At 37.7% G+C, this 19,546-nt stretch overlaps 2 protein-coding genes across 5 annotated transcripts; both read left to right on the forward strand.

Annotated features, from left to right (window-relative positions):
- Positions 1 to 2,271: 2,271 nt before the first annotated feature.
- cbln18 (cerebellin 18) lies at positions 2,272 to 4,436 on the forward strand. The gene is made up of 4 exons (XM_067365313.1): positions 2,272 to 2,368; positions 2,495 to 2,674; positions 2,772 to 2,903; positions 4,132 to 4,436. Exons 1-4 carry the CDS (start codon positions 2,272 to 2,274, stop codon positions 4,434 to 4,436), a joined length of 714 nt encoding a protein of 237 aa, XP_067221414.1.
- An 8,661-nt stretch (positions 4,437 to 13,097) lies between these two features.
- tagln (transgelin) lies at positions 13,098 to 19,411 on the forward strand. 4 transcript variants are annotated; one of them, XM_067366268.1, is made up of 6 exons: positions 13,098 to 13,228; positions 14,124 to 14,170; positions 14,785 to 14,973; positions 17,569 to 17,737; positions 18,122 to 18,224; positions 18,337 to 19,411. In XM_067366268.1, exons 2-6 carry the CDS (start codon positions 14,159 to 14,161, stop codon positions 18,482 to 18,484), a joined length of 621 nt encoding a protein of 206 aa, XP_067222369.1. In that variant the 5' UTR covers positions 13,098 to 13,228; positions 14,124 to 14,158; the 3' UTR covers positions 18,485 to 19,411. The 4 variants fall into 4 exon arrangements, with proteins under 4 accessions (XP_067222369.1, XP_067222370.1, XP_067222371.1 ...); XM_067366269.1 differs by having other exon boundaries at positions 14,788 to 14,973; XM_067366270.1 differs by lacking the exon at positions 14,124 to 14,170.
- The last annotated feature ends 135 nt before the right edge of the window (positions 19,412 to 19,546 follow it).

Consider the following 19,546-nt stretch of genomic DNA (forward strand, 5'->3'; position numbering starts at 1 on the left):
ACGGGGGACAGTGGAAGGTGAGAGAGGACCAGGCATGGGACATTTTTTTTAAGTTTGTGTGCATGGCAGTTTGCCAGAGACGTGGCTGCAGCTTCCTTTTTTGATTTCTTTTGTCTGTCACATGAAAGAATCGCTTTTAGCATTTTATCTCTTCGGGATAATTTTACACATCTTCAGTGGCCCTCCCATGGTTTAAAGAAGTGATTATTTGCAAATATATCACTTTAATTTTACATAACAATTGCAGGACAATTGTGTTCAAGCTTTGGGACAACATTCAAATACAGGCATATATAAGACCACACTGTAAACAATGATCTTAGATCCACATCTTTCTCTAGTCGACACCCTTTTCTGAGAATCAGGAAACCTCCACCCATCTCTAGATTGGGACTTCAGATTTTGCCACATTCTTCATTTATTGCAATAATAGACAAATGACTGTTGATGATATCATTATCTGTAGTCCATGAGGAGTTCAAAGAGAGACAAAAAGTATCCTGGTAAGAAATATTATTGTGGGTATCAGTAACAAAATAACCTTTTCATCTATTCATGCAAGTGGAACAAATGAAAGATGTTGTGGTGTCCCATATTCTTTCTTTACATTTTGGTCTTATCAGATGCTTCAGAGGCTGGGCAACTCTGTGACCAGCTCCACCCACTGCATAAAGCTGCAATGAAAGGTCCACTTACAACTCCATTTGTCTCTTATAAACTGCTCTGTAACTGACTCAGTTCTTCTGCACCTGATCTGTTGTCTTCATCACAGTGAGTATTAAAATAAATTATATCTTAAAAAATGTCAAAAGTGGGCAGAATACTCATTTGTATGTACATTTATTTTGTATATACAACTTTACAGTATACATAAACCTGATTAAATGTAAAATCAACAGAATATACAACAATTACATGTTAAAAGCCAGATACAGGCTTACTTGTTTCTAGTTAGACACAATAGTTTTATATTAATAATTCACAAATGTCTGGTTCATGTTTGGGTGTATTTAGCCTGCTCTTTGTTGTCATGGTTACCCTGTAGTTTTTTAATGACGTATTTTAGCTTCTTTGAGTTTCTGTTGTTGTTAAACCGTGAAATTAAACCAAGAGACCATTGATCCCTCAAAGCAATTAAACATCTCCCTGTTACTTAATTTCTTATGTGTATACTGTATATAAGGACTCACGTATTTATCAAATAATTAAAATCTATAAAACTGAAAATAATATAAGAGTGCCTTTAGTGATAATACTAAACTAGCTGGCATTGACACTTCTGCCTTGTAATGTCTCTCCTGGCCTCTAAGTGGCCCCAGCTGCTGCAGAATTCGTGTTGCTGCTCATTAGTTTATTAGCTTTACCTGTGTTTTGGCCTATAAGCATGCCTCTTTCATTAAGTTGTGTTAAAGGATTAGTTCACTTTCAAATTAAAATGACCCCAAGCTTTACTCACCCTCAAACCATTCTAGGTGGATGACTTTCTTCTTTCTGATGAACACAATCAGAGTTATATCCTGACGCATTCAAGCTTTTTAATGGCAGTGAACGGGACCAATGAGTATGAGCTGAAGAAAGTGCTTCCATCCATCATATACGCACTCCTGAAGTGAAGCGATGTATTTGTGTAAGAAACATATCCTTATTTAAAACTTTATAAAGTAAAATATGTAGCTTTTCACCTTCAAAATCTTGTCCCCCATTCACAACCATTATAAAGCTTGGAATAGTCAGGAAGGATATTTATTAATATATATCCAATTGTGTTAGTCTGAAAGAAGATAGTCATATACACCTAGGATGGCTTGAGGGTGAGTAAATCATGGAATAATTTTTATTTTTGAGTGAACTATGCCTTTAAAAGGATTTAGCTTTTGTACAACGCTGACAGCAAATCAGTGACGTCAAGGCTATAATGTGATTGGTCAACACATGTGATCCAGGCTGTCCGTAAGCCCGAGAGCTGGAAGACTAAGAACACACCAAAACATGTACAGCAGGTGTGCCTCCAGGAACAGGGCTGGCTGGAGCATAATATTTATTCTTCATTTAAGTTTCTTTTAACTTTATTTTAAGTTTTATATTTTGAATTATACATTTTTCATTCACATTTCAAAGGTTTAAATTATTTAAATAATTATTTATTTAATTACTTATTATTTAAATAACATCATATTTTCTGCCCTACTGTGTGTGTGTGTGTTGTTTATTTTAAAGAATATGTAAAATATTTGTATTTTAAAGGACAGCTGGATTCTACTGATTCTGAGGATGAAGACACTAGCGGGTCCATGTATTCTGATGATTCTCTGTCTCTGCTCGAGTGCAGAGGCTGCCACTGCCATTGACCTCCTGCGTGAAACTGCTGGTGAATAATTGGATCATTATGTTTTTCAGGTTCATATAAATACAGGTTTTGCAGGTCTTTGCCTCACTTCTACTTACCTTTGTTACATTTTTTTTTCCTTACATTCCCCCAAAATGATGCTCTCAGTGAGTTGGACAGGGGCCCTGCCCTGTGGTGGATGGGACTGTGAATGTGCATTCAGGAGCCAGCAGGGTTGTTGTTGTGTTGCAAAGCCACTGTTTGAGCTGGAGGAAGCCACCTTCATACGTTTGGTTGGCTTATGGGAAGGATTGTCTCGCCTGAACAGCCAAATAGAGGAAGTCACAGGTAGCCATCACAATCATCACCTCACATTTACTTATCTAAGACAAAACATTATGCAAATTTTTGCAGAATTTTCTTTGCTTTCTGTCCTTTCCTCAAGCTGGATGCAAGATAGCCTTCACTGCGGCAATGCTACCAATGAGTGGATGTCTTGGGCCTTTCACCAGCAACATGTCTATCTCTTACCAGTCTGTCTCACTCAATCAAGGGAATGGGTACAATGCTGCATTGGGTAAGCAGTAAATGCACCATACAACAATAAAACTTCACATTTTAGGGCTGTGTCAAAAACCTAACGTCAAAAAATGATTGGAGGACTCACAGACAGTTCTGAAAGTTTATTGATTAAATCTAATAATCAGAAGCCAATGGTGCAGTCTCTGAACTGGAGAAGAGAGATTGAGGACCAGGTGGTGAGCTCAAAATCAGTAGTCAGTCCATGGTAAAAGTCAGCCAATGCAAGAGGGAAAGCAAGTGCAGAATGCATCAGGCGGGCATATTGCCACCTATTATTAATTATAAGCTTCTAACTTCTGAACAGTTTTGAGATATTGAGCTTCAAAGATTTTGCATTCCATATAGCAAAAATGATATGGGGAACAAGCCTGTTTTATGCATGAAAACGACAGAGATCCTAAATGTTTCTAACTGTACAATATCAAAATCCTCTCAAATTTGAAAATGGGGATTTTTGAAATGGGATAGAACCTTCTAATTCTAAAAAATCACTTTCCGCTTGGAATTTTAAGGTTCTATCTGAAAAAAAAAAACGTTAATTGAAGCTATAATTTAAGAAAACACAAACAGTGTTTACTTATTTGTTTTAAAACATAAAATTAGTGTTGTAACAATGTGTTGACATGCATAAAAAAGTTAAATGTTATGCTTTCTATTATGTTTATTTCATATTTTTGGACAAATAATTATTTACTTGTTCAAGTTACGCATAAAAGGCAGTCAAAAATATTGTGTCCAGTGAAGATGCCATTTTTAGGCAGGAATATGGAAGTGGGTAATTAAACACATAATTGCAGGAACCATTAGTTTATGTTTCTTTTTTTTCTGTTTAGACAGAAAGCAGCTACTGTAATACCTGGACTTTATTTCACAGAAAGTGGGACAGGTAAAATGGCTTTTTCTCTAGAGATCAAAATGGATTTAGCCAGAAAGTTAAAAGGTTTTAAGTTTGAAATGGTTTTAAGGGACAGATGGACAGAATATAAAAGATGTGAATAACTCATTTTTGACAAAAATGTCAGATAGAACCTTATAATTCCAAGGTGACGATATGTCCTTAACCAGGCAAGTAGTTCGAATCCAGAGAAAAGTGAAATGCTACAGGGTAACTGGACAGAGAGCCAAGACCCTACACAATACCACTTGAAACAGATTCTCACAATAAGTATTACCTGAGTAAGCCAACCATACAAAGACCTCAACCTCAGCCTGATTCTTCACAGGTACATTCACGGCCCCCCACGCTGGTCTCTACTTCTTCTCCTTCTCGGCTTATTCCAAAGTTGGCGATGCAGGTGAGCGGCTCTACCAAAAGGTGCAGTTGATGAAGAACGGTCAGCTGATTGCCTCCTCCTGGGAAGATAACCGCGAGGATTCAGAGGATAGTAGTACTCAGACTGTTCTTCTCCAGCTTAGACGTGGCTGTCAGGTCTATATTGAGTTGCTCTCAGGCAGACAGCTTTGTGGAGACACCCAGGGCGGCAACACTTTCAGTGGATACCTGATCTATCCATTCTCTGAGCAATGAGGAAAAAAAAACCTGTAAACACACACATACACAGCAATCTTCATTGTAATGCCTGTCATCTGAGATTAAAAGATAGTAATCTGGTGAATCTGGAATTCTTCATGTAAAATGTACAAAATTAACATGTAAGACAGCATATGGCTTAATGAATAAAGGTTATTTTAATAGTTTTCTGTGGCACTTATACCGTCCAATTTGTTGAGCATTTTTTTGATATATTCTAGCTTTTTATATTGATTTGCTCAAACAAGCATCAGCTGCAATAACCATAAATAGAGCACCAATTTTCTCTCTTATTAGAAGTATTTAATTTATTTTAGAATGTAATAAAATAACAATAATGTTCTTTTTTACTGGCTATTATTAGTGTGGATAGTGGAGAAGTAATAGGAAACTCCAAACTCCAGAGGTGGACTAGGAAATGACCCAGGTCAGATGCAAATATTGGTCCCAAAGAGCACATCATATATTAGGGGCTATGCACTACACCAGGGTTTAGCAACCTATGGCACACATGCCAACCGTGGCGCGCAAAGAGGCAATTTCTGGCACATGAGCAAAAGCAAGAGAAGTGTATGCATTTCATTCAGATAAAGTAACTTGCACCTGCATTCAGATCTTCATTTTGAGGTAATTATTTCTCATAGCAACACTGCTTTTTAGGAGTTTTAAATACTATTAAAGTGTGAGAATTAAACTGCACAAGTCAATGAAAGCACGCAGCTCTGAAAAACCATTAGTGTGACCTCTAATAGAGTCTGGCTGCACTCAGGGCTGCTGCTGGCCATATGGGTGCCCTAAGCAGAACTGTGTTGTTGTGCCCCCCAACCCCCTCCACAAACTTATTACCTTTATGTTGACCTTTATGTTACCTTTATCAACTTACGTACATTATGTATAATATCAAATGCCTGCAGAGGGTGCCAGTGGCTAGGTGATTGTTGTTGTTACGCTTCATGTTATTGTTGTTACAGCATGATCAAATCCTTTTTTTAATATTAGCCAAACAACATTTAATTCAAATGTCCACTTAATCATTAATATTTAAAGATGATATAAATACATTTAATATTTAATGATATAAATGCTGCAGTCTTCAACAAGAACATGTTATCGAAACATGCAGAGTCAGAACATAGACTGTAAAAAAAGATGGACACCGCAACGTAAAATGTACGACGATGGGCGTTGCCATGTTACGCAATAACGTCAGTTTGGAGCCTGGGCATGCGCAGAAGGAATCGACAGATATTATTATCTGTTTATTAAAAATTACTGTATATTATTGTATTTTTCTCTGGTTATTTAAAAAAATATATAAATAAATAAAAATATTGATTGTTTATTATATTTTTATTTTCCTCCCTTTTTCATTTGTTTTAAACAATGGCTTTATTACATCTGGCAAACAGGAATTTACATTTATTTGAAAGTTAATTAATGTACATTTTTCGTTTTCAAATAAATTACTAGTAATAACTACAATACATTGGAATAGGACAAAACAACATCGTAATTGTTGTATTTTGAATATATAAATTATATACAATTTAAATTCTACCTGTAAAATAGATAGTGTAGACAGTAAATAGACTGTAGACAGTGCTCTATAATTAATTAGAGTAGGCTGTCATTAGTTTTGTCCATCTTTTTTTTTTACAAACCCCTAAACCTGTCTGCATGTTTGCATTAACATGTAGGCTACAATACTTGCCTTGTCCAGCATCTTATTTTCCTCTGAAACTCCACGATTTCAAAGAAAATTCCAAAAATCGATGTTGACGTTATTTTATAAATTAACATTTGGCTTGTGCTTATTATATATGCTGACAGCCTGCTGTTTGATGGAAATTAAAATTATCAACCTACAGAGGACTGAATTCCAAGACACCCTGAAAATCAAAGTGAAGAATGATGAAGCAGGTTAGTCCATTCTGCTGAAATTTCATTGCACCAACTCAAATTGGTACTCAGTAGTTTGTATGGTCCCCACATGCTTGTATGCATGCCTGACAATGTCGGGACATCCTCTCAGATCTGGACCAGGGCATCACTGAGCTCCTGGACAGTCGGAGGTGCAACCTGGCGGCGTCGGATGGACCGAAACATAATGTCCCAGAGGTGTTCTGTTGGATTTAGGTCAGGCGAGCGTGGAGGCCATACAGTGGTATCAATAAGGCCACCCTCATGAAGTCTGTTTCTGATTGTTTGGTCAGAGACATTCACACCAGTGGCCTGCTGGAGGTCATTTTGTAGGGCTTTGGTAGTGCTCAACCTCTTCCTCCTTGCACAAAGAAGCAGAAACCGGTCCTGCTGATGGGCTAAGGACCTTCTACGGGCCTGTCCAGCTCTCCTAGAGTAACTGCCTGTCTCCTGGAATCTCCTCCGTGCTCTGGAGAAATCTTCTGGCAATGGCACACATTGATGTGCCTTCCTGGAGGAGTTGGACTGCCTGTGCAACCTCTATCATCCGTGGGTTTTTATTCATAAAGCATGAGAAGAGACCACTGTGACTGTTAGTCGTCTTTTTAATGCTTCACTCATACACAGAGGTAGAACGTAAAAACTCGCTTAAACTTCGTAACACTGCCCTCTAGTGGGACTTTGATATAATAGCATCAGTAATCACAGACATATTTACTTTCATAGCCTATATGCACCTGAATATACTACAACCTCTGTAGGGTCCAGGTATCGCCTCATGCTACCAGTAGTGACACTGACCCTAGCCAAATGCAAAACTAGTGAAAAACAGTCAGAAAAGATGAGTAGGAGAAAAATGTCAGTGGCCTCCACTTGTAAAACCAGTCCTGTTTTGGGGATCGTCGCATTGTTGCCCATCTAGTGCACCTGTTGTTAATTTCATTAACACCAAAGCAGCTGAAATTGATTAACAACCCCCTCTGCTACTGAACTGACCAGGGGTCTCGTTTATAAAACTGTGCGTAGGATCCCTGTAAGCAATGTTCCCTTTACAAATCACAGATCACCCGCAGATGTGCGTACGTGAACCAGCCTCATATGCCGCCCTGCACACGCCCATTTTTAACCATAAATAGTCAATGCAAATCACCTCGTGACTGCTGATCGGCATGTAAATGAGACTGGAATCCCATATATACCTGAAAAACTAGCATGCGGCCCGCCAATTAATTCATCGAAGAAAGTGAAAACGTGTATTTGTGTTACTTTGAATAAAGAGATATAGATAGGCTCTGTTATAAAGGTTTGCAAAATAAAGTTATCCGAGAGATGAGAGTAGCTAAATCTAATTATTATCTTCAGCTAATGAGGGAGGCAAAAGGTAATAGCAAGCTAATTTGGAAAATTGAAAACACTCTTTTAAGGAAGGAGCCAACGTTTATAGAAGATTTTAAGCTTAAAGTTCAGGGAAAGTCAATTGAAGATGATGCAATTGCTGCTACCTTTAATAGTTTTTTTTATTAACTCTGTTAGTGAATTAGGGAACAAATTTGTAAAGGGAGAAATAAATATGTTTCCCATTGATGTTGGGAGTAAAAGTTTTAATATTACTAAGACTAATGAAATGCAAGTTAACAAAATTATTAGCTTATTAAAAAATTCTAAATGTAGAGATGTTCATCAATTGGAAACCATGTTTGTAAAAACCCATAAAGGCATTTTAACTCCTGTTATTACTCATTTAATTAATTTGTCATTTGAATATAGTGTTTTTCCTACTGCATGGAAACAAGCTGTTGTTACTCCTGTTTTTTAATCTGGAGATCATTATGAAGTTAGCAATTATAGACCCAAAAGCATATTGCCAGTACTCTCAAAGGATGCAGAGAAGATTGTTTTTGAACAACTGACTTGTTATCTGAAAACATCCAAGTCTGGTTTGCACTGTATGCAGTTTGGTTTCAGAGTAAATCATTCTGCTGAAACAGCTACTTTACATTTAATAGAGCAAATAAAATCTAAAGTTGACAAAGGAGGATTAGTTGGTGCTATATTTTTAGATCTGCGTAAAGCGTTTGATACAGTTAACCATGAAATTCTCCTTTCTAAATTGTCTAACTTCCAGTTTTCATCTGACGCTCTAGCGTGGATATCCTAATATTTATCAAATAGAGAACAATGTGTAAAAATTAAAGGGGTTAAGTCCTGTAAATCTTGCATTATACAATGGGTGTATCCCAAGGATCAGTGCTGGGTCCCTTATTATTTAGTCTTTATGTTAATGATCTCCCACAACAGTGTGAAGGGATGCAAGTGCAAATGTATGCTGATGATACTGTCATTTTTACACACGCGAAAACCGCAGAGCTAGCAGCTGAAAAGCTACATGTTGCTATGGAAAGAATTACACAGTGGCTGGAGCAATCGTGTCTTAGCTTGAATATTGGTAAAACAAAAGGAATGTTTATCTCAAAAACAAAGGTTCAATCTCCTGTTGATATTTTTATAAATGGTGAAAAGATAGAAATAGTCAACGAGTTTGATTATCTTGGTGTAATATTGGACTCAAATCTTAGTTTTAAAAAACATGTAAAGAAAATAGTGAGGAATATTAAATATAACTTAGCGAATTTTAGACAAATTAGACAATGTCTCTCTGTCGATGTAGCCAAGACCTTTATGCATGCTACAATTCTTTCTCATATTTCATACTGTCTTACATATTGGGGTCAAGCTGGTGAAACTGTGGTTAAGCCTTTAAAATCCATATATAAACAGACTGTAAAAACTCTAGGTAAAAAAACAAACCATTTTCACCACTGTAGGATCTTGGAGAAACATAAATTATTGAGTTTTGACAATTATGTGCTTTTTTCAAATTTGTGTATGGTTTGTAAAATTTTAAATGGCCTGGCTCCTTCTGTACTCTATGACTTTGTTAGTTTTCGTCCTAATAATTCTGTGAGATTACTAGATCATCTATAAGCAATTGTGTTGTTCCTTTTTGCCATTCTGCTTTTGGACTATCGTCTTTTGCTGTGAAAGCTACGACTCACTGGAATGCTTTGCCAGAGGATATAAAGGGGTGTAAATCTATTGGTCTTTTTAAAATTGAATCTGCTTTGTAGACACTGACATGGTGGATGTTTAATTGTTTTCTTGTCCTGATAGTATGTGTTTTTATTGTATATATGTATTGTGTGTGTTACTTGTTTATGTCGACCTGCCAGGGGACTGCAGGTGAAAATTAGCTTTTAGCTAAATCTGGTACAATGCATGGAATGGAAACATTTATGTTAAAAATTGTACATGGTCCCTTTATAAATAAATAAAGTAAAGTAAGTAATGGCGACAGGTGAGAAAGGTGTTATTTGGTGGACACAGCAGCGGGGTCACTAATATAAAGAAGCACTGCGAGTGGCAAAGTGTTGCTGCTGCCGTCAATTGTGTCAGTGGGACAGAACGGACAGATGCAGAATTAAAGAGAAAATGGTCCGACCTGAAGGTATACTAATTTTTTTTTTTTTTTAATTAAAAAACATTTTAAAAAAACATTAAATTTGTGTTTAACATATATAAATAGCAATAATGCATTTCAAAAAGTTTTGTTTACATGTGCTTACAGTACGTAAAATAGATTCTCATTCATTCAAGGTGGAGGCAAAGAGAAAACTGTCCTCCCACTGCCAGAGCGTGGCTGCAACTGATGGGGGCCCAAGAACGGCTGATCTCAAATCAGTGGACAGCAAAATCGCTGCCATAATTGGGGAGGTCAGCGTGTGTGGGATTGTGTCGGAAAAGGAGGGAGACGCCACAGAGGAGCACGGTTAAACAGATTTTTAATCATTAACGCTGTACATTTGAGTGTGTGGGGTAATTCTGGGGTCTTCCAGTCCTTCTGGAGTCTGAAGCTGTGGGTGAACAGGAGGTTCAGGGTGAGGGGTTCTCAGATGCAGATGCACAGCGTCCGGCTCAAAGCGGTGCACCTTCCGCGTCTGGCACGTCCAAAAGTGGTGGGGTGCTCACTGACGCAGTCCTGCAGTTACAGCGAGACACGATAAACACTGTCAACAGAGTTGCAGATGAGCTACGGCAGATGAGAGAAGTGATACAAGAAATTGCACAATTATTAAAAGATGCAGTTAAAACATGAACCTTGAGTTTTGTCTCTCTTTACAAACGCCGCATGACATCCTCACGGATTCTTGCACCTCGATGATATCACTCTTGTCGGCCAGGTGGCTGTGGCTCGGGGTCATAATGCTGGGGTAAAGGGGGATCAGGAGGGAGAGGAATACCGTTCCTCAGTGCTATATTGTGCAAAACACCACACGCCCTTATAATCTTGCACACTTTTGCTGGATGGTATACAAGCCTGCCACCCGATGAATCCACAGCATGCCATCTGCATTTCCATAATCTGCACCTACTCTCCCAATATGAGCTAATATAGCCCCTGCTTTATAGCTTCATTAAGCCCTTTACAGCTCCATGAGACACACTGTACTGATTTTTTCTTAACAGCATTTACTTTCCTTTTGGTCAGAGACTTGAGAAATTACTGTGACGAACAGCTCTTGGAGACAGGTGAAATGGGGCTTATCTTAACCTCAAACAACTTGAACAATAGCTCCATCTATCTTTCTTTCTCTGATTGAAAATTATGCAAAAAGAGAACAAAGCAGGTTGAGAAAATACTTTTTTTGTACATCATATAAACACAAAAGTGAGTCAACAACAACTTACCACTTAGCTCCTTTCTAAAAACATAAAAATGACTCTATAGACCTATTTACAGTCTTTTATTTCTTTTGTTTAACTTTACCATAATTTGGTGCTTGAGTTACAGATAAAAAGAAACTATAGTTTATCCCAGCAGCTCATAGCTGGTCTGCCAACCTCTAGATGTGCACAGGGGTTCTTTATAGTATGACAGCCTTTATTTCTGAATAGCTTTAGGATTTTTTCTTTGTCAAATAGAAATGAAAATGAGCAACTATTTCATCATGTCACTCAGCGTTTTTCCCCATCTCTGTGAACTCACAGTTAAAGTTTTAAAAGGCTGACTAGTCTATAAAGCAAAAATCACTTACTCCTTCTCTGCTGCTCACTCCATTCGGGCGGAGGTGGAAGTCTCTCTTTGTCTTCTCTTCTATTTTTTGGAGGGACGCCCTGTGTCACTGTTGTACCACTTTCTCCACTTGTTGATGACTGTCTTCTCTGTGTTTCATGGCATATCTAATGCCTTGTAAATGTTTTTGTTACATTACATTTAATTAAAGTTTATGTGCATTTCAGCAATGAGATCCAGTTGATGCTTTGTAAGCTCTTTGTGGCCCATGACTCTAGTAGTAGCAGCAACCATGACAATGTCAGAAAAGACTTTAAAAAACAGCTGAGATTTATTTGGAGATAATCAGTCACATCACAAGACAGCTATGCACTATTTCACATGAACTTGATTAGTTTATTACTTTACAGCCACATAACCAATTAAAAAAGGGGGTGCACACTGATGCAGTTACTTTTATGTTTTTATTTTTCTCTGAAATGTGTCTCTGGTTTTCACTTGCATTGCATAGGTTGTAATTTTTACATTACAGGTGCAAAAGTTCTGCTATGTCCCCACAAGGATAGTAATACCAGAAATGTTTGACCTTGTGGGGACACGTGTTTAACCCATTGAGGAAAACAGCTTTTAAATCACACTGTGATGTTTTTTGGAAATGTAAAACTGCTGAAAGTTTTCTGTTAGGGGATAGAATATACAGTGTGTACAATATAAAAATCATTATGTCTATGGAATGTCCCCATTAAACATGAAAGTTCATGTAAAATATCAGCTAACACACTGTCCCATGTTATGCAGTGTTTGTGGCTCCAGAAGAAGTAAATGTGGATAAAGAGAATCTGCTTATTCAGAAGATATCAGTTTTTTTCTATTATGTCGTCACAAATCAAAAAAAATAACCTAGAAGTGAAGTTGAGGTTTTGTTTTTATTTTGAAAAGCATGCATATTTGTGGTATATTTGAGATGACAAGATATAGTTGACATTTAAGAAATAAGGGTAGATGAAATTAATTCCTTGAAGGGTTAGTAAAAAATAGTGTAGCTTAACATGTCTTCAGCATTAGCTATAGATAACGTAATATTGAACGCACACTGGGAAGTGTTTTGTACATAGAAGGCCTTGTTAATGGTTGCTTCCGAAGTGTCAGTAAATCATTTTGCTTATTCTCAGCTTAAACTCTCTCTCTCTCTCTTATTTCCTAACTGCCAGTGCTTCTACAGTACAGCTACATCCCGAAACATTTATAGCGAACTGCTGACAGATTTCTCTGACGTGTAAAAACTATACAGTACATCTGTCAAACTATTCCATTTATGTCCCTGTCTGAACTTGAAGCCCTGGACTTATTTCCCTCGCTCCACCCCTACCTTCCAGCAGGCATCAGTACAGCCGTCTTTCTCTCTCTGCTGATGCACTGATGTGGTATTTGGAGAATTCTGGTCTCTGACCAAACTAAAGACTCTTGGCTTGGATCCTGTCCTCATCCAGGCCTCTTCCCAAATAAGGCTTTGCTTTAACAAAGAGCCGAACTACAAACCTCAAGTGCAGAGTGGTGAGGAGGGTGGGCTTGAGAAAAACACCATGTCCTTTTAAGGTGTCAATTTCCTTTTCTCTGCCCCTCACTGAATGCCTTGTTTTTTTTTTTTTATTTCTCTAATGGAAAAGACATCTCCTCCTGAAACAGCAGCAGGAGCGACACTGCTGAACTCTTGAATCTGGACCCACTCACACAAAAGCCATCGCTCCAGGGTGACGGGGACTGCACGAAGGACAAGGTCATCTTCATTTGTACTTGAGTAAGTCTGTTTTTCATATGCTATCAATTCCACAGTCCTTTCAGTCAGTTATTTTGCTGATTGTTTTAGCTTGTAAATGACACGACGTAAACATCAATACATAACATGCACAATCTATGTACTACAGTTAAAAAAGGATAACAGCTTATTACTTAGATCATTTCAGTGTTTCAGTATTATCTGAAATTTTTATATCGCGTGAGCTTCTTTGTTATGACCTTGTAAACTGTAAAGTGTATAACGATAATCAACCACATATCTTTCTTCACGAACAGCTAATGCAGACCTCTCCTATTTAAAGTGTCCTGATAACATGATCTTTTATCCAATGCTAGGCCACTCAGACTGGGGGGAGAAAAGAAGGTTACCTAACTATAATCATTCAAATTACAAAAATAATTAATCAATAATGCTCATAGTGAGTGTACAATTTAAAAATAACATGAAATACCATAAAATATGGCTCCTAAAAGCATATGGACACTTATGTGACACTTGCAATTGAAGCAAGTGCTGCTAGTTTTTCTCACTTTTATGACCCATTTTTTAAATTAATTATGTAGAAAGTTCCACTTTAGACATTGTACTAACTATAAGTAACTTTGCAACTACATGTAAATGAACTCTCATTAGTGTATTAGATTATAGTAGACTGTTAGGTTTGGGTTAGTAGAATAAGTTGACATGTAGTTACAAAGTTACTTATAATCAGTAGAATGTCTGTTGAGGACCATCAAAAGAAAGTGTTAGCAGATATTGAGCAGACAGTATAACAAATATCAAAGAAATATTACATCTTTACATTTTAATGGTGGCTTTGTCCTTTTTTTCTATGAAAAACATCTAAGAAAGTGCACATTTTTGCTGTAATGCTCATATAAACTCACTCCTTAAGGTTGGAACTTCAGAGGTGGTGTCCTAAACCGCAGAATGGCAGCACAGGTGACAGTGCTGCTGTGTGTGTGTGTGCTTCGCTGAGACAGACTGCTGAAATGTCTGAATGTAATCGATGGTGTTTATAGACAAATGCTCCTGAGGAACATGTTCATCTAATCCTGTCATAAACATTATGGATGCATATCTGACTCCAGTGACAATTCTTCCATCCGCTCAAGGACTACATGAACATGTGAATCTGTGAACCTGCCTTTATGGTTGCTTTTTTTAATGTAACAGTTTAGCTCAAGATGAGCTTTGACACACTTTTGTTTTTTAAATGATTGAGCTGTTTGCTGTTGGAAACATGTTGGACAGTTTTCACTGCACAAAATGTCTATGCATGATTTGTAAGTTGATTTTATGGCTTTGTGGCTGCTTCTAACTGCATCATTGGCCTTTTCCACTTTATTCTGATGATGTTTTATCTTAAATTAATTTTAAATTGAAATTTATTCAAGGTTTTATGTTTAAAGGAATTTTCAGCGAACTACAATGGAGCAAAAAACAATATAAAATTATAACAGAATTGACATGGACATTTGTTAGTTACTCCAAAGATTAGTTCACACTGAACAATGATACGTCACTATCGACAGTTTCCTCTTTTCTCACCTAAGCAGGGAACTATGGCAAACAAGGGTCCCGCTTATGGGCTGAGCCGCCAAGTGCAGGACAAAATTGAGCAGAAGTACGACACTGAACTGGAGGTGCGTTTGGTGGAGTGGATTGTGGCTCAGTGTGGGCCGGCGGTGGGAAAGCCAGAGGCAGGAAAACTGGGTTTCCAGACCTGGCTCAAAGATGGATGTGTAAGTAATGCATGTCTGTTATTGTCAGGTCATTTTGGCAATCATGCAAGCAAAAATTGGTACACTTTTAAGAAAGGGCTGCCAAGCATGGGCGTAGTAATAACTTATTATGACAGGAAATCCCTTAGATGGACAAAGGCATCCAGCTATCACTGTAGCTGAATAAAATCTGATGAAACGAGAAGACAATAAACACATGATTAACAACATATGGTTTATGTTTGTTTTTTTTAAGGTATTTCCATAACAATAAAGTATATAAATAATGCAGTGCTAATTGTCAACAGTATAAAAACTATCAAAATAGCCTATTTTCTGCCTTATTTTGTGATAAAATTACATTTTTTACATTGTATAATCCATGTTGACCATGTGTTTGTAGTATATAAAACAATTATAAAGTTGTCAATACGAAATATATATATATATATAATTTAATTATTGGTCATTGTTCAGCAATGTATTTGATTTCAAACAGATGCTAATCAGAATTCTACATACCCCCCAAAAATAAATATATATATATATATATATATATATATATATATATATATATATATATATATATATATATATATATATATATATATATTAAACAAATATGACTTTGGGCAAGTTTGACTTCATAATAGCAAAATTTGGTCAAAAGTGATGTGAAGATGCTACCCCACTTTTTTAAAGGTTTAAATTCATTCTCATGTGTTATGAAGTATATGCCCAGTTTAAAATAGAACAAAAAGGTTAATATATTTTTACCACCATTGATCCGGATCATCTGAACCACATTTCATGAAGATCCAATGAAAGTTGTAGGATGAGTCCAAAAATGTTATAAAGCCACGGCCTAGCCTAAATTCAAGATCCCTGAAGTCTGGGGAAGGAGGCTCAAACCCTGCTTTTAACAAGGGAAGCGAGGAAATAAAACACCTCACTCAACCTATGACTCAAAGGACAGCTGATGTTGTTAAAAACCCCTCAGCGGTTACCATCTTTGATGGAGCCAAAAGAGAGGCTCAACCCCAAGGGAGCCTAGCCTTACTTCAAGACCACTGAAAGGGGAGCAAGGGGTAATTGACCCTTATAGGACAAACATTCCTCTAGGACCTGCTATATCCAGTGCCTAGTTTTTAGGGGCAGTTGTGGCCTAATGGTTAGAGAGTCAGACTTGTAACCGGAAGGACATGGTTCGAGTCTCAGTACTGGTGGGAAATGAACAAGCGCTCTCTTCCACTCTCATTACTTGAGCAAGGCACCTAACCCCCACTCACTCCCCAATCTACATGACGGGAGAGCAGCTCTGTCTCAGATAAAGGCACTGCTCCATTGTAGCAAGCAGGTCAAACTAGCGAGGCCTAGGGGAAGGGGAGCATATATCACTACTTCAAGATCCAAGAGTGGTTGGAGAGGGAGGTAAATGAAGGAGAGGGAAGTAATTGCCACAATCAGCCCATGCCACTCTCACTCTCAGGATGTCCTGCCCATCCTCCTACCTAAACTGAAGTATATTTGCGGCAGCACACATAAATCACTGTCAAGCACTGCTCAGCGCACATATGGAACAGTTTCAGATTCCTGTTTTGCTAAAAAAAATCTGCTTTAATCCATGATGATAATGTAGAGTCTGAAAATCAAGGACCTCTACAACCTATCAATCCGGCCCTAGACCTAGGCTTCAGAGGAGCATGGCGAAAGAATTAGATATTCACATTAATCAGTTTCTTTTCTTCATTTTTTGAGATTAGACATTAACGTGACAGTTTTAGAGGTAGTAAGAGGGGTCCTGAAGGTTGGGTGTAGGCACTCAACTCTCATCCCTCAAGAGAGTCAAACATAGGTGGAGCTTTTCACCAAGACTGCATCACAAAGCATGCATTCAACTCCCCCGAGAGCCAAACACGCTCCATTCAATGCTAGATTCTTATCACCCTATCGAGAATCAGGAGAGAACAGAGTCTGCTACCATGAATGCATCACTATGACTGTCTTCAACTCCCCTTAGCTGAACGCGCTCGTGCAAATGCTGAGAATCAAGGAAGAAAAAAGCTTCTTACCAGTCTCTTATACCAGTCTTGTGAATCTTAATAATGTACACATCCAGCTTCCTCGAGGAGCCAAACACGCTCCACCAGGAGCATTTGTTTTAGACAAACTGTCTCCTGAAGTCAAAAAAGTTGATGATGGATGGCTTATACTTCCGGGAGCTTCGCTTATGACATGAAAGGCTGTCGGCGAAATTGGAGTGTTTTTACACATGCTTCAGACACCGGTCACACTGATGGTTTCCTCATAGCGTCAATCCAAGATGCAGTGTTGAGTTCCTCTTTGAAAAGGGAACAATCTAGGTTATTCAGAAGGTAAAATGAATAGGGACTGAAACAGACTCCTCAGTATTAGCACAATGAATGCTGGGACCAACCAAAATCAAATTTCATAACATTCATGTTGAGTGACACAAATACATCATCAAACCAGACGAGTTATCTGCATGAGTAACCTGTTCACTCAGCGTTTTTATAATGTCATTCATAATTATGATTACATTTATGGAAAACGCTGACATGTAGAATGAAATCTTGTTTCTTTATCTGCTCTCAGGTTTTGTGTGAGCTCATCAATAGTCTGTGTAAGGACAAGCCCGTAAAGAAGATCCAGAGCTCCGGTATGGCGTTCAAACAGATGGAGCAGGTGTCACAGTTCCTCAATGCTGCGGAGCGATACGGCGTCATCAAAACCGACATGTTTCAGACGGTAGATCTGTGGGAGGGTGAGTTCACCAACATATCACAGAGCTTTCTCCAACAAACATTTATTCTTCATACACATTCTGATCCCACATAACAATCCAGTAAAATATTGTTTACAGCTTTGTTTACATTAAACAAGGTTAAATACATATGGTTGAATAATTGTTTATGTATCATGAGACAAAGAGCAAAACTAAACTGACTTACAGTAGTTCCCATATATGCAGTAAGCATGTCTGATTAATTAACAGGATATTAAATGCAGTCAAACACACAGTGTTGAAGCAGGAATCACAGTGGACATCTCCCTGCTAGATCCACAAAAAGAAAAGTCCACAACAGTTAGGGTATATCTGCATTATTATATATTTTTTATTTGAATCATCCTGCCACTATGCCGTCAGGAAAGGACTTGGCCGCAGTGCAGAGGACACTCATGGCTCTGGGTAGCATCGCGGTCACAAAAGATGACGGCGCCTTCCGTGGAGATCCCAACTGGTTCTTCAAGTGAGTTACTGCGGATCACACTTCAGAGCTTACATGGACTGTTTAGTCTGGGGTTATAAATCAAACGGTATGGCTTTAATTTATTGATGCTGATAAATTTAATATCTTGCAGGAAAGCTCAGGAGAACCGGAGAGATTTCTCTGACTACCAGATGAAAGAAGGGAAAAATGTCATCGGCCTGCAGATGGGATCCAATAAAGGGGCGTCCCAGAGCGGCATGACAGGCTATGGCCGACCTCGACAGATCATGAATCCATGAGCCAAACTTTCTTCCCTCGGTTCCCTGACCATCACCGCATCCTAATCATTCGTCTCCAAATGCTCCTTTCAGAATACGACCAGAATGACAGTGTAATGAATATAAATAAAAAATAACACCACTTGGTACTAAAATAAGTTTCCATGTCAGTATTCAATCCCTATTTTTGTGTAACACATATTTGGTTGAATTGTAATGCTTTAAAATGACCAATTGTGTCTTTTTCAAATACTGTATTTGCAAGTTGACATGAAATCAGAACGAGCCCCATTTACTTTCTTAATGCACGCTCCTGGTGTTATTGTCAATGATTCACTGGTGCATGTTACTCCAAAGGGGAAAAATAATCTTTGTTGCCTTAATCTTTCATCTAAATTTAACAACTTGCTCTACTTATGAAATGTCTTTTCTCTTTGAAGTTTTTCTATAAAAAATGGCTAACCAATCAATTCCTCACAGGCAAAATCAAGTAGGCTTCACTCGTCTCATTACAGAAATAATTCTTATAATGTTTTGTTGATTTTAAGGGCATGTCTGAGAGCATATAATATTGTAACCCACGGTAAAAGAGATGCTAAAACAGTTTCCCTTTTTGTTTTTATTTAAACCACATCTGAGTTCTTGTTCACAAGAATACCACGCTTCAGTAAAAAAGAAAACTGGCTAAAATCAGTAAAACGTCTGCAGTTAAGCAGACCTCGGCAGATCTCTTTTCTTATGTCAAAATTCAAGTGTTGAGGTATTTATACTCTGAAAATGTTCCAATCGTGTCACATTCAATGCATCACGATCAAGAAAAAACAATTATGTAAAAGAATGTAATTATATTAAACTCTATAACATCACTCACGCAGCAGTCACCAAACACACTTTCAATCGTGCAATCCATCCAATCCTATATGCAATAAATGTTTCAAATACTGCAAAGACTCACTCACTTTATCAGGCACTCTTTTAAGGTAACATTGTCATGAACATATCAGCAAATAAATCAAAAACAAAATAAGGCAACTCAATACAGAGCGTTTGCTCACATGCTCAAAAGAAAGCAAAGTGCAACCT

Source organism: Chanodichthys erythropterus, chromosome 17 (assembly GCF_024489055.1).
Source record: "Chanodichthys erythropterus isolate Z2021 chromosome 17, ASM2448905v1, whole genome shotgun sequence".
Lineage (NCBI taxonomy): Eukaryota > Metazoa > Chordata > Actinopteri > Cypriniformes > Xenocyprididae > Chanodichthys > Chanodichthys erythropterus.